This window comes from Carya illinoinensis, chromosome 9 (assembly GCF_018687715.1).
Source record: "Carya illinoinensis cultivar Pawnee chromosome 9, C.illinoinensisPawnee_v1, whole genome shotgun sequence".
Taxonomy (NCBI): Eukaryota; Viridiplantae; Streptophyta; class Magnoliopsida; order Fagales; family Juglandaceae; genus Carya; species Carya illinoinensis.
Window position 1 is genome coordinate 12,249,966 of NC_056760.1, and position 16,357 is coordinate 12,266,322.

The following is a 16,357-nucleotide window of genomic DNA, read 5'->3' on the forward strand; positions in this document are numbered from 1 at the left end:
AAAAAGGATCAAGTCAACTAAAAGAATGGGGCTACCCAATGAAATGAGAGAGATGGCTTCAGTTTCTTCAACCTCCAAATGAGAAACTCCATTTTTAACTTTTCTGGGTTAAAGGGGTTCAAACCTCATATGTACTGTGAGTTACGAGAGACTATGAGTGATTATAAAATAATCTCATTATAATGGATTTGCCCTCAAATGACCCGTAGACTTAGGCTATATGCCAAACTATATAAATCTATGTGTCTAACTCTCTATTTACATTTCCTACATCTTTTTTATTATTCACTGTTATGGATATACGTACTAAAATCGTATTACCACTCTAGACCACCTATGTGGGTTTTAGACCGCTTTATCGAGACCATGACCATCTCCGTGCACTTGGGAATGACTATTTCTCCCGTTTCAGCCTGTGGGGAGATTTACATCTTTAATAGTTGACGTCGTCTATAGAATTCGGTTATCCTTCGCACTAAAAGTGGGAGAAGGATTTTTTCAGCATACAAAGTCTTTCTCAAATGAGCAGATAAAATTTCTCTAAGATAAATGTTCTTAACTTTCCATATCTTATTTTTATTAATATTGCGGTTGGGAAACCAAAAGAGACAAAAAACCTATACTATACGTGCATTGTGCACTCAAAATGCACAGTACATATAGACTATGGCCCGACAGTGCATGGCATGCATAATGTCATGCACGTACAACACATAATTGAGCCCCATGATAGCGGGAATTCACCACCATTGTCGCCTACAGCTCCATCTATCCTCCGACCACCCCTCCGAGCGAACAAACAATGCCAAAGGAGACCATCGCCCCTAAAAACACGTGCAGTGTCCTAACTCCTTAGGCCCACAAAGACCATCTCTAGCCACCATGAGCCCAGTAAGGTACAAATGGCCACCAGCCGAGATCACCGGCACCTTTTGTTGCCACCAAAGTGGTCCCCGACCACAAAGGCTGTGCACAATGTGTACTACGGATGCATGTCAACATGCATCCATAGAAGGCCTCTTCTAGTGGCACTTGTGATCAGTTGGTGAGGCCACCACAACCTCTGCTAGGACCGCCTGTGATTTATGTCGCTGACAAGTTGTCCCTCGTCCACACTCTTCGCCACTGTCACCCAAGCTTGCATAATGAGTTGCTCAACCACGGCTTCCCCAGTAACCAACTTCTCGCCCACGGAGTCCTCCTCGCTAACAAAAAGTCCTCACCCAGTCCTATAGAGGGCAACAATAGCTTTCTCGGCCTCAGTGATTTGCTCGACCACCTTATCGCCATGCACACGGGCGAGCAACCATCCTGCCATGCACACGGGTGGGCAACCATCTTGCCACGTGCTCATGCACGCAACCATCTCGCCAGCACATGTACGGCAAGCAAGCTACCTTGCCCGCCCAAAGGATCTTACCAACACGCAAGATGGCAGCTAGCCCACCATGCATGCAGCCGATGTAACTCATCACCACAGAAGTTCCTTAAGCTTACTGCCAAAGGCTTCCTTGCCAATGTAAGCTGGCTAGCAGTGTGCCTCCTCGCCAGGGAGCCCCTTGATCACAAGCTACTCATCCTCAAGATTCACTAAGCCGCAGTTCATTCCTCTCTACTAGTTACTCGACCACAAATCCTCAGCCATCGTGTGGCATATCTCAACGCCAGGCAGAGCACACGAAGGTAGGGGTGCTACCCGCACCATTTGGTGCGGGGTAGTGGTGCGGGGTAGCCCCCTCCCCACACCCCGCCTCGCATGGTGCGAGGGTGGGCTTTTTTCCATCTGTCCCCCGCCCCTGCATGCCTGGGGCAGTGCGGAGTGAATACTCGCCCCGTCCTGCCTCATTTTTACTTTAAAAAATTACTATTTTTTTATATTTAAAAATTATTTATAGATCCAAAAGTTATCAAAAATATATTTTTAGATCCAAATTGTAAATTTAAATTTTGTAAATATGACTATAATTTAAAAATTATGTAGTTTTTAAATTTGTTAGTGCATATTTTATGTAAGTTATAGTGTAGTAGTTTTAAACTATGTAGTTTTTAAATTTGCTAATGTGTACTTTGTAAACAAGTCTAACAAATTGAAATATATATATTTATATATACACAATTTGTAAAATATAAAGATATATTTATATTTATATATATAAACATATATTTATGCTTTTGTATATATATATATAAATATTTATGTTTATATATATATATATATATATATAATATATATGTAGGGGGCGGGGCGAACGGGGGCTGGGTAACGGGGTGCGCCCACTCCTACACGAAGGGCTAAGGGTGCAAGTCACCGTGAACTCAATTGCCATGCGTGGCAAGCCAATGCCCGCCACCCCTCACAACAAGCATCCTTTTGCCCGCCACGAACCTCGCCTTACCATAGTTGCTTGACCTCATAGTTGCACGGCGAACATATAGTGGTACTCACTATGCATGTACAATCCAATGGACTAGTGAAGCAACCACCGACCACCACCAAATGTGCCAGCCTTTTCTGCCTCCGGCAATGTAGTCCCTGACCACGTAGGCCACCCATGGTGGGTCTGCCTCACCTGACCAACCATGACTGGCAAACTTCCCTACCCACCCAAAGCATTTTACCACCACATGACAATGGTGCTTGGCATATTACACCGCCATGTAGTTAAGGCTCACAAGGAGCAAAGTCATGTGCACTTTGCACAGACCATACAATGTGCACCACTGACCACAATTCCCTTGCAGGGCAACGTGTGGTCGAGCTCTCTCCCTTCCCAATAGTGCAGTTAAACTCTGTCTCCTACCCCACCCAATTGGTCAAGCTCTATCTTCCATCGCAGCAACATGGTTGAGCTCTGTCTCCCATCACAAAAGTTGGTCGAGCTCTATCTCCTACAACAACAACAAAGTTGATGGTCGAGGCTCGCACCAGAGAACAACAGAGGGAACACGTCTCTTAAGTGTCCCATTCCTTCTCACCTTAATGCCGTCAAGCATATCTCCTGCCAAAGCAGCTAAGTCGATGCTTCCCATTCGCACCTGGCAAACAAATGAGGAAACATCTCTCCTAGCCACCTATAGCAATCGAGCATATCTCTTAATTGGTTATCTAAGTCGATGCTCCACGCTCTCACCCGGTGAACAAATGAGTGAATACCTCTCCTAAGTGTCTAATCTCTCTTTGCCACCCAGCGTGGTCGAGCACATCTCCCGCTTGGTTATCTAAGCCAATGCTTCACGCTCGTACCCAAAGGAGGAACACTTTTCCTAGGTGTCACATATCTCCTTGACACCCAACACAGTTGAGCACATCTCCTACTTGGTTATTTAAGCCGATGCTCCGCGCTCACACCTTGCAAACAAATTAGGGAAAACCTATCCTAAATGTCTCGCCTAGCAAGTTCTCCAGCAAACATTGAGTGGTTATATTCATGTCGCAGCCGCTTCCAACAGGTTACCTCCAAGAATGAGCTTCCAAGCTCCACAATCGTCTCACTAGGGTTACCTTCGATAATGAGTTGACGGGTTCAACAACTGCCTAAAATGGACCCAGAGGGTTGATGGGCTCCCTAACTACTTAGGCGTGAGTTATACTACAAATAAACTTTAACATCAACATTAAAATGGAAACAACAAATAACAACTCACATAAAGGGGCAAAAAGTCCACTAATGCCATCAATGACAAAAACGATCACAAGAATACCGTCCCACACACTCACATGACAATGGTGCCTAGCATATTACACCGCCATGTAGTTAAGGCTCACAAGAAGCAAAGTCATGTGCACTTTGCACAGACCATACAATGTGCACCACTGACCACAGTTCCCTTGCAGGGCAACGTGTGGTAGAGCTCTCTCCCTTCCCAATAGTGCAGTTAAACTCTGTCTCCTACCCCACCCAATTGGTCAAGCTCTATCTTCCATCGCAGCTACATGGTTGAGCTCTGTCTCCCATCACAAAAGTTGGTCGAGCTCTATCTCCTACAACAACAGCAAAGTCAATGGTCGGGGCTCGCACCAGAGAACAACAGAGGGAACACGTCTCTTAAGTGTCCCATTCCTTCTCACCTTAATGCCGTCAAGCATATCTCCTGCCAAAGCAGCTAAGTCGATGCTTCCCATTCGCACCCAGCAAACAAAGGAGGAAACATCTCTCCTAGCCACCTATAGCAATCGAGCATATCTCTCAATTGGTTATCTAAGTTGATGCTCCACGCTCTCACCTGGTGAACAAATGAGTGAACACCTCTCTTAAGTGTCTAATCTTTCTTTGCCACCCAGCGTGGTCGAGCACATCTCCCGCTTGGTTATCTAAGCCAATGCTTCACGCTCGTACCCAAAGGAGGAAACACTTCTCCTAAGTGTCACATATCTCCTCGACACCCAACGCAGTTGAGCACATCTCCTACTTGGTTATCTAAGCCGATGCTCTGCTCTCACACCTTGCAAACAAATTAGGAAAAACCTATCCTAAATGTCTCGCCTAGAAACTTCTCAAGCAAACGTCGAGTGGTTATATTCATGTCGCAGCCGCTTCCAGCGGGTTACCTCCAAGAATGAGCTTCCAAGCTCCACAACCGTCTCACTAGGGTTACCTTCAAGAATGAGTTGACGGGTTCAACAACTGCCTAAAATGGACCCAGAGGGTTGATGGGCTCCCTAACTACTTAGACGTGAGTTATACTACAAATAAACTTTAACATCAACATTAAAATGGAAACAACAAATAACAACTCACATAAAGGGGCAAAAAGTCCACTAATGCCATCAATGACAAAAACGATCACAAGAATACACAGTCTTTGCTAACAAACAATCATGCCCAACCATCCGTGTGTTCGATTATCAAACAAAAGTTTGCACCTAAGCCGAGTTATGTGCTCGCATCTTGTGCAGTTGAGTCATCTCCTATCTAGTTCTCCAACCCGAGCTATATGCTCACACCAAGCGTGATAGAGTCATCTCTTACCAAATTCTCCAAGCCAACCTCCGTGCATGAAGATCTTCATTGCTTTGTGCAAACAAACAGAAAGTCAAGGACCAACCCCCATAATTTATTTTCTTGCAGGATTCTGGGGGACTATCTCTATCAATACTTGACTTGAAGATTCTTAAGACCTTCTTGTTGAGCAAGTCAGCTTTAAGAAGCATGGTCATACTAAAGGGGATAAATATCCCAAGCCTAATATAATACCCCAGGCTCAATCCATGAGGGAGGGGTTATCATAAAAAAGTAAGAAGGGTTAAGGAAGAGACAAGGAGAGGACAAGCTGGGGAAAGAAAATGTAAAGTATCAAAGGAAGATAGCTCAAGGAAGTCAAACGAAAAATGGGGGATGGATGACTGAAGTGATGTAAAGTTGATTATTCGCCTACCAATGATAAAGGCTTAATAAAAAGGATCAAGTCGACTGAAAGAAGGGAGTTGACCCAACAGAGAGAGAGAGAGAGAGAGAGAGAGAGAGAGAGAGAGAGCTTCTTCAACCTCCAAACGAAAAACTGCCATCTTTAACTTCCTAGGTTAAAGGGGTTCAGACCCTATTTGTACAGTGAGTTACGAGAAACAATAAATAACTATAAAATACTCACATTATAGTGGATTTGTCTCTAAACGACCGGTAGACATAAATCTTGTGCCGAACTACGTAAATATATATGTCTTCCTCTCTATTTACATTTTCTGTATTTATTTTTTATTCATTGCTACGGATGTACGTACGAACATCATATTGCCACTCTGAACAACCTCTGTGGGCTTTAGACTACGTTATCAAGACCTGGACCATCTCCGTGCATCCAGAAATTACTCTCTCTCCTGTTCCGACCTATAAGGAGACTTAAGTCCTTAACATGCAAAGATCTACCATGCATTCATGCAGGTGGTTTGGAATTCGATATATGTAACGCATCAACAAGACTATAGCTAGAAAAAATTAAGATTGATGGAGATGTAATATTTATGGTGAAATATATACCTCTCTTTTGTAATTATCAAAAAATATATATATACCTCTCTTTTGTCGTTCATAATAAATGCACCAATACCCACTCGGTGGCTGGCATTCGCAGGAAGAGTATGGACTCCACCTGGGATCCAATATGCGAGCATCAAGTATGTCGGCTCTGCGTGGTGGTACCAGAATCCTTCCTGCACATATTTACAAGCGCGAGTATAATGACCAATATAATTAAGGTAATTAATGGAAAAAACATCGGGTTGAAAATCACCTTAACAGCAGGTTCGACTAGATTGACTAGCTCAATGGGTAATTTCATCCAAACTCCCTTCTTCCCCTACATTTAAAAAATAAAAATAAATTAATTAATTTGAAATGTTTCTTAATTTTCCTTAGCAAATACATTAATACACACGCGTGATGAAATTGGCTTTGCAAATAACTCAAGTATGAAAATCTGAAGATGATCAGAAAGCGTTGGGAAAAAAAAATATACAGACACCGAGATATAGAATGTCATATACAATAATATTATAAATCAATTAATAGCTAAGTTTATCTCTTTTTAGGTTTTGAAGATAAGCGCACGTAGGGCGATTAACTCTATAATAGAGTTATCTCTTTTTCAGTTTTGAAAAATGGTCACAACATTCGAGGAGATAATTAACTGTCAATTCTTAAAGTTCTTTATGGAACTTTATACATCTTCAAAACCAAAGGTATTGAAAGAGTGTCTGCTATCCATGGCTCTAAAAGTAAGTGCAGAAATTAATTTCTATCTTCTTAGAGAGTTCACTGCCTAAGAAGTTGAGGCGGCCGAATGCTCTCAACTCCCCAAGGCTAAATGGTTTCTGACTAGCTTTCTAGAAAGTCACTGGAGCACAGTTGGTAAAGAGGTCTGTCCTGCTATCTTTCAAGTGCTTAACTTGATTGTTTTGATTGATAAAATAAATTAGACTTACATAGCTCTTATTCCTAAACTAAAGTCCCCTAAAAAAGTATTTGATTTTAGGTCAATTAGCTTTTGTAATGTTATCTATAAAATTGTCTCAAAGGTTGTGGCTAACAAGTTGAAATTTGTCATAAATGATATTATCTCCCCCACTCAATCTGCTTTTGTGCCAAGAAGGTTAATCTTGAATAATATTATTGTGGCATATGAAGCAACGCACACAATGACCAATAGGCTGTACAAGGCATGAGCAAGGTTGCATATGATAAAATAGAATGGGCTTTTCTAAAAGTAGTTTATATAAAGATGGGTTTTGCACAAAAATGAACTGATCTAGTGATGAGGTGCATTGAAACTATCTCCTACTCAATTCTCATCAATGACTCTCCTCATGACCCCTTTTAAACCAACAAGAGGAATTAGGCAATATGACCCACTATCACCTTACCTATTCATCCTATATGGTAAGGCCTTGAGTAATCTTCCATACAGAAAACTCAGGTGCAATCTCAGGCATTCCTATAGCCCAAGGGGAGATTCAACATCAACCACATTTTCTTTGTAGATGATAGTTTCCTATTTTGCAAAGCAAATTCATTAAAGTGGAGCAGATTAATATACATTCTGGACATGTATGAGAGGGCATTTGGCCAAAGGTTGAACAAAAAGAAGACCTCCATCTATTTTAGCATGAATACTTCTAGAGAATCTCAAGACATAATTCTCAGCATGGCAAGCATTAGATCCACTCAATCATATGAAAAATATCTATGGTTACCAACACTCAATGGCAGATCTCGAGCCAATTCTTTTAGAAGCATACTAGACAGTGTTAGACAAAGTATTAGCAACTACAAAATGAAGTTTCTTTCATAGGCAAGGGAAGAAGTTATGCTCAAATTAGTGATCCAAACATTGCCTACATATAGTATGGGAGTTTTTAAACTTCCAAAGTCCCTCCTTAGCAAAATAAATCGAGTAATGTAGTAGTACTAGTGGGGATATCAAAAAATGAGAGCAAGATATATTAGATCTCTTGGAGTAGAATGGAAAAAGCAAAATCTATAGGAGGTCTAGGCTTTAGAGAGTTGGAAAGCTTCAACCTAGCAATTCTTGCTAAGCAATGGTGGAGACTTCTCTAGCACCCTAATTCCCTAGCATCTAAAGTATTGAAGTCCAAATATTTTGCTGAACATTCTTTCTTTCAGGCAAAGCTTGGAAGCAAACCTTCATAAATATAGAGAAACATCTATGCAGTTAGACACCTACTACAAGAAGGAACAATGTGGAGGATTGGTAATGGTGAATAGGTTGAATTTTGGAAGGATAGATGGATTCCTCACCAACTCTCTTTCAAAATCCATAGCCCTATCAAGATACTAGATGAAAATTCCAATGTCAAAAAACTACTTGATCCAGACACTCACCATTGGAATCGTATTTTGATTGACCAAATCTTTTCAAAAATAGAAGTTGAAACTATAAAGAAGATCCCTCTCAGTTTACCAATAGTCAAGACAAGTTTATATGGAGATGCACTACCAATGGCCAATTCTCGGTAAGGAGTGTTAATCACATGCAAAAAGAAATGCAAGACAAATCTGTAGGTCTGACATCTATTAGTAATAGACAAAGGAAAATATGGCCATTATTGTGGAAGCTAGATATTCCTAATGTAGAAAAAGTCTTTAAGTGAAGAGCATGTCTAAAGGCCCTACCAACAAAGTTGAATTTATTCAAGAAGAAGGTAATGGATAGTTTCAATTAGGGGTATAACCGGTCCGGTCCAGTCCGATTTTGGATAAAATGTATAACCGAATTACTAGTATGTGCCGGTTTTGCATTTTCAAAAATTGATTACGCACTGATTACCCCTCTCAACCGGTACATCCGATTCGATCCAGTTTTCCTATTTGAATAAAATGCAAATTTGTACAAAAAAAAAAAAACTGTTTATAAAAAAAAAAACATATATATATACATGCATGCATACACGGTTGATAATATTAGATGATGATCATATATAACAATGTTGATGGGAAGCTCAATTACTACTTCCATATATACATGCACGTACACACACACACACATATCTATATACACACACGTACACACACACATATATGTACATGCATGCATACACATAAATTCAACTTTGGTATATAAATTCAAATTTGATAATAATATTTGAGTGATTTTGTTTCTTTTTTGGTAAATAATATTTTAGTGATCTTATTTACAACTTTGGTATATAAATTCAAATCTTTTTATGTTTAGGAATTTTCTTTTCAATTTTAAACTGATTTTAATTGATAAAGAAAAATATTGATGTGATTTATTAATTTTAGTTTAAAGTTTTATAATTTCAGTTTATTTTTAAATTAATTTATATTATTATATATATTATATATAAAAAAATTCTATATAATATAAAAAATATTATATCTAATATTAAAAAAATAATTTAAAATATATATTATATAGAATGGGTCCAGTCTAGTCCGGGCCTAAAAAGCCTAGAATAGGAATCGGACCAGTTCCGATCGATTTTATCATTACGGAAACCGGTTCCGAACGAGACCGGTCCAAAACTGGACTGGTTCGGGCCAGTCTGGTCCTGTTTTCCGGTTTCCCCTTTTCTTTTACACCCTTAGTCCCAATTGCCCACTTTGCCTCGTGGAGGAAGAATCAGTGGCACATGCTTTTATAGTGATGTACTGCAACTCGAGATGTATGGAGTCACTATTCTATGAAAATACAGAAAAGCTACTTTCCTCATGTGTTTTAAGGAGTTGCTCAAGGACATGTTTGAAGTTTTTGAAAAAGATGAAATAGAGGAGATAGCAATAGTGGCAAGGAGAATTTGGCAGAGACAAAATGGCTTGGTTTTTAATGCTTATTTAACCCATCCAAACTCTGTTGTGAAGCAAACAAAACAAGTTTTGCAAGAGTTCAAAGAGAAGCAGACTCACAAGAAAATCTCTATTAAAGTAGATCAAAATTCAACTCAGTGCTCGAAACCTCCTACAAAGAATGTCATAAAGATCAATTGGGATGCTATAATTGACAAAGCTTCGTGTAAGATTGAGGTTGGGTGATGCCTCGAGATTGGAAAGGAAAAGTAATAGCTACTATGAGAATGAACATAGTGATCTTTTCCCTGATCCAGCATTGGTAGAAGCTTATGGTGCTCTTCAAGCAACCATCTTTGAAGCAAATTGAGATTGACAAACATCATCTTAGAATGAGACTCTCAAGTTATCAAAGCCATAACATATGTGGGAGATTCTTGTAAAAGCACTGGAATGTTAGTGAGTGATACTAAATGTAAACTTAATAGTTTGGCTCACAGGTTAGTCAATCATGTAAAAAGAGAGGCCGCTAATGAGATAGCTCATGTCTTGGCAAGAGATGTCTTGAAAATTCCTAATGTAATTGTTGATATGGAGGTTGGTCCTCATTGTACGTATTCGATCCTTATTGAGAAGGAATTGATTAATAAAGCAATCTTGTGTTAAAAAAAAATAAAAAATTCTATAATATTTCATTTCATTAATTTATATTAAATATTCTAAGCAAGGGTTAGGACTACTACAACGGATAAGAAAGTCTAACCATGTGCACATGTAAAAGGAAGAACAATAAATATTTTATATATATCTTTATATCTATCTATAATAAAAAGCATCTATGCTTCTGCTACAGTAATGAACAGTGCAATCCCATTCCGTTTTCGTGTTTTATGTCTTCACTCTTTGCTTCAATTTGTACATTTCATCCGTGCAAAAGTCTTAAATTCATTGGTTGTGCAGTCTAAATACGCCAGTTGCATTGGTACCAAGGCCTGCTCTTGTCCCCTCTTGTCAGTTATCAGTGCATGCGTATAGAACCTCCTTCAGTTGGTCAGTGCATGGCTGTAGTTAATTGTGAGTTTTGCATGCGTATAGGTAATTGTGACTTTTACATCTGTAACATATGGAATCACAAAAATCATTAAAAAAAATATTCTTAATCTGGATAAAAAAAAATAATTAAAATCTTAAAAACAAATAAAAAAAATCATGTCCGTTCAGGATAAAGAAGAAAAAATTGCTTAGTGTGTAAAAGAAAAACAAATCTCATATGATTAATCACGACAAAGAAAACAGTGCTCACTACCTAAGAAGAAAAAACAAGTGCCATATGAAAAAATCACAAATATTTAATCCTGATAAATAAAAATGCAAGAAATAAAGAATCATAAAAACATTAAAAAGTATAGTTAATCAGGATAAAGATCCATATGATGACATGCCCTAGGAGGTCAGTTCTACATCTACATATAAGTGAATAAATAAAATTGCATTCATTACTGCAGGAAATTTTTAAAAAAAAATATATAGTTAATCCTGATAAATAAAATGCAAGAAATAAAAAATGCATATACAGTGGTCTGATGCTGCCAGTTTTCTACAAATAAAACGCAAGAAATAAAAAATGCATATGGAGTGGTCTGATGCTGCATATGCAGTGGTTTTCCAGTGGATTGATTGGTTTTGCAGTGGTCTGCTGCATGCGATGGGAGTTCCTAGGAGGATATTTCAGGAAGCCATTGCACCTTAAAAGGGTCTATGAAGATCATTTTTGTTCACCCTGCTTATGTCGTTTGGTGCTTTTTTTCAGAGCTGCACATTTAGTTCTTGGGTTATTTTCTTTACCCTACTAGCTTTGCTTTCTTCTTTCTTTCATTGTTACCTTACCCTACTAGCATTTCTTTCTTCTTCTTCTTTTTCATTGTTTCCTGCAGTGCTTAATGTTTTCTGTTCGTTTCTAATGGTGATTTCTTTTCAGGTTTTCTTGGTTGGGGACTTTCAGAGTTTTACATTTCTGATTTTTATCTTTGTAAGTCTATCTTGTGGTTTATTTATTTTGTTATCTTCCACTTTTCGATCCCTTTCATTTGCTATTGTTAGATTTATCAAAGATCTAAAAATAAAAGTGTACTCTTTCTTTTGTGAGCTATCTTGACAGTGAATAGGTTAAGAAAAGAAAAATGTGATGTTTTGTCAGTGATATATCTAAAGCTAGGAGCAAAAACAGAATTAGATAAACATCCTAGGGTGAGGATCTAAAAATAAAAATGTGTTCCAATAATAATGTATTTATCAAAGATTTAAAAATAAAAGTGTACTCTTTCTTTTGTGAGCTATCTTGACAGCGAATAAGTTAAGAAAATAAAAATGTGATGTTTTGTCAGTGATATATCTAAAGCTAGGAGCAAAAATAGAATTAGATAAACATCCTAGGGTGAGGATCTAAAAATAAAAATGTGCTCCAATAATAATGTATTATGTTTTTGTTGGCTATCTTGATAGTGAATAGGTTAAGGAAAGAAAAGTAGTGTGAAGTAGTGTGATGTTGTGTCATTGGAAATTAAAAAAATTAAAAAAAACTACAAAAAAAAAATGGAACAGCAGTTAAACCAGATGAACTAATCACAGACCCAAAACCCAAGACAGACCCTAATCCATTTAACCCAAGAAGCCATATAATTCCAAGAGCCAACAGCATATAACATACCCAAATAAATAAATAAAACCCCATAATTAAAAAAAACCAGATGAACTAATCACAGTTAAACTAGATGAAGTAATCACAGTCAAACCAGATCAAACAACATGCTCAATTTATAGGAGTCACTCATAAACCCACAACTCTAGAAATTAAATAAATATTTATATAATTCCAAGAGCCAAACAGTAATAAGAAGAAGCAAAACATATCTGAGACTCGGGCTTGTATTTTACGACCCTCTAATACATATCCATGGCTAATTCCAGGATTGCTGATTTCTTAGCTGAGAAACCCTAGCCCTACAAAAAAAAAAAAAAATACTAACAAGTTTCAAAACGAAAAAATACTAACAAGCCATCTTAGAACCATATACATGTAAAAATAAGGAGAACAAAACAGAAGAAATAAATCTGGTTTTTTGGTTGGAATAACAAAAAATGAAATTGGTACTTTATAAAATAACAAGACTACTTAATTTATGGCAAAATAACAGCATATAATAGATCCAAATAAATAAATAAAACCCCGTGTTTTAAAAAACCCAAAATAGACCCTAATCCTTTCCCACATGCTCACAGAACTAAAACACTACAAAAAAAAAAAAACACACACACACACACAGATTTTTTACTTTTAGCTCATTCAGTCGATATATAGATTTTTTTGCTTTTAGTTTTATACCATAAAACTATCATAAACATTCAGGCAATTTTTGTGCTTTGTACACAAGTTTCAAAATCCTGAAAGACTATAAATAACTAACAAAAAAGATGTAAAACTAAAGACTAGAGATGATAGTGAATAGGTTAAGAAAAGAAAAGTATTGTGAAGTAGTGTGATGTTGTGTCATTGGAAATTAAAAAAATTAAAAAAAAAACTACAAAAAAAAAATGGAACAGCAGTTAAACCAGATGAACTAATCACAGACCCAAAACCCAAGACAGACCCTAATCCATTTAACCCAAGAAGCCATATAATTCCAAGAGCCAACAACATATAACATACCCAAATAAATAAATAAAACCCCACAATTAAAAAAAACCAGATGAACTAATCACAGTCAAACTAGATAAAGTAATCACAGTCAAACCAGATCGAACAACATGCTCAATTTATAGGAGTCACCCATAAACCCACAACTCTAGAAATTAAATAAATATTTATATAATTCCAAGAGCCAAACAATAATAAGAAGAAGCAAAACATATCTGAGACTCGGGCTTGTATTTTTCGACCCTCTGATACATATCCATGGCTAATTCCAGGATTGCTGATTTCTTGGGTGAGAAACCCTAGCCCTACAAAAAAAAAAAAAAAAACTAACAAGTTTCAAAACGAAAAAATACTAACAAGCCATCTTAGAACCATATGCATGTAAAAATAAGGAAAAAAAAACAGAAGAAATAAATCTGGTTTTTTGGTTGGAATAACAAAAAATGAAATTGGTACTTTATAAAATAACAAGACTACTTATTTTTTGGCAAAATAACAGCATATAATAGATCCAAATAAATAAATAAAACCCCATGTTTTAAAAAAACCCAAAACAGACCCTAATCCTTTCCCACATGCTCACAGAACTAAAACACTACAAAAAAAAAAAAAAAAAATACACACACAGATTTTTTTACTTTTAGCTCATTCAGTCGATATATAGATTTTTTACTTTTAGTTTTATACCATAAAACTATCATAAACATTTAAGCAATTTTTGTGCTTTGCACACAAGTTCCAAAATCCTGAAAGACTATAAATAACTAACAAAAAAGATGTAAAACTAAAGGCTAGAGATTACAAGAATAAATTTTCAAAAAAAGAATTCATGAACCCCCGATAATCGCATATTAAACCAAGCACCTTCTGATTAGTCACCCCTAAAAGCTTCACAAATTTGCCATATTACTTTGGGTCACACATATAACCTTACACCAAAAGATCCCATCGACAGAAAAACAATTCGAGCATCATTGGCCAACTCCTTATCAATTCTTCTTACCGTTTTGGACTGTATGCTATTTAACTACCTTCAAAACATAAAACACGAAGTTAATCTGATTATTCAGTAAAGTTACTTTGTAATATCCCAAAACTAACATTTAAAATCGAATACCCATGTAAAGAAACTTAGCTTGAGAATCGCAAGATCAATACATTAGATAGCAAAGACCAAACAAGAGTCAACCAAAGTTGACCAAAACACTAACCCAACTTCATTACCCCATTATCTCCAAAGCCTTTGTCCAAAATCAAAAAGCCATGTGCTGAAACCTCATAAGATATCTCCCATGAACGTTAGACAAAGAAATCAGAAATTCAAGATATTATCTTTTCATAGGAAAACCCAAAGAAACCCAAATGCGGAGACAATAGAAAACTGGGAGCAAATAGAACACTGAAAGAAAGATAGAGACCACTCACACCATAAAAATCTTTAGTGGAGTTTCCGGCCCGTTACTTCAACGGCACAACCTATCAAAGTGTATGAAGAAAAAAACAAACCCCTAGACCATTAAAGGAAGAGAGAATCCTAAGAATCACATTAAATGCAAAAATAAACCCATAAATCAAACCCTAAAATCCAACAGAAACTCGTATGTGAAATGCATAAATCAAAAATTTACCCATTTAAAGAGAAGACTGCGTGAGAGGGAGGGCGTAGTGAAATCGGCACTGCAAGTGGGAGGGATGGGGAAATCGGCTGTGAGAGATGAGTTGATCTTGTTGGAATCACGTTGGGGGACGAATGAAAGGGGGCTGGGAAGGGACGAAAGCTCAAAAAGTTAGCTAGGGTTCTAAAAACAACCCACGTGCATGTGTCTATGACCATAAAAGACCAAAGAACCCCTCACGCTGCATGTCCATCCAAAACAAAAGACTCCAAAAAAATAATTAAACTTACAGCGTTGCTTCCGTAAAATCTAAAATGAAAAAAAAAAAAAAAGGGGCTTGTTGTCTTTAACCCATGCATGAAAACTGAAAGGAAAGAAACTGACCCAAATGCATATCTTTCATCAAGCCAGAGAGAATCTTAGAGAAATCAAAGAAAAAATGTACTGCTTTTGAAATGTCAAAGCTTACTACGCTTTTCACTTTATCTCTTCTCTCTCATGCTTTGCCTTTCTTAATCTAAAATAAAAAATAAAAAAAGAGAAATAAAAAAAATTAAAAAATAAAAAATATAAATAATATATTGTGCATATTAAAAAATATTATTTAATTAAATTAAAATTTTTAAAATTAAGTATAAACTATACTATTAAATAATTTAAATCACAATTCAAATTTATACATTTTAACTATTTTTTCATTTAAAATAATAATAATAAAATGAAATAATTCAAATATATTTATTCTAAATATATATATAATATATAATAATTCAGTTCGTTACCGCCTAAAAACACAAATTTCAGTTGGTGTGGACATGAACTACTTGGCGCATAGTTCAAATAAAAATTTTATTCATTATTTTTACACCACATATTATATATAATTTTTTATTTTATTTTTTTCTTTATTTAATATATAGTGTATGGATGATGAGTAAAATATATAGAGAGCAGTCACAAGAGAATTACTGAGAATAAATGGATCTCTTTTTCAGAATAAAGAAAATACAACAGAGATAGAAAATATAGATAATAAAAGTATAATATATATATATATAGCTATAGATACAGATACATACTAAAATGATAAAACCAGAGCTAAACATAGGAAAAGAAGTGTATGAAAATCTTGAACCCACTTAATAAAAATAACAAACCTCCACAATTAAAACAGTTACATAAACTCCAAGAAAAAGAAAAATAGATTTCTGATTACATCCATCACTACACACGCTCGAAATAACAACCCATATGTTTCTCTGTATAATAACAAAACCCATTAAAAC

General features: G+C 36.5%; 1 protein-coding gene and 1 long non-coding RNA gene across 4 annotated transcripts in view; both read right to left on the reverse strand.

Annotated features, from left to right (window-relative positions):
* Positions 1 to 16,357, reverse strand: part of LOC122276809 (nudix hydrolase 2-like) — a 37,986-nt gene that overhangs the window by 14,053 nt on the left and 7,576 nt on the right. The window contains exons 2-3 of the mRNA XM_043086712.1: positions 6,229 to 6,294; positions 6,011 to 6,148 (exon numbers count right to left, since the gene is read on the reverse strand). Coding sequence (XP_042942646.1) covers positions 6,011 to 6,148; positions 6,229 to 6,294 — 204 coding nt within the window. The remainder of the gene's footprint in view (positions 1 to 6,010; positions 6,149 to 6,228; positions 6,295 to 16,357) is intronic.
* LOC122276554 lies at positions 10,442 to 15,420 on the reverse strand. Of its 3 annotated transcripts, none has more exons than XR_006228886.1 (3): positions 15,084 to 15,391; positions 14,881 to 14,963; positions 10,442 to 10,875 (listed from the first exon to the last, which is right to left on the reverse strand). It is a non-coding gene; the product is annotated as an uncharacterized LOC122276554 (long non-coding RNA). The 3 variants fall into 3 exon arrangements; XR_006228885.1 differs by having other exon boundaries at positions 14,881 to 14,931; positions 15,084 to 15,376; XR_006228884.1 differs by lacking the exon at positions 14,881 to 14,963 and having other exon boundaries at positions 15,084 to 15,420.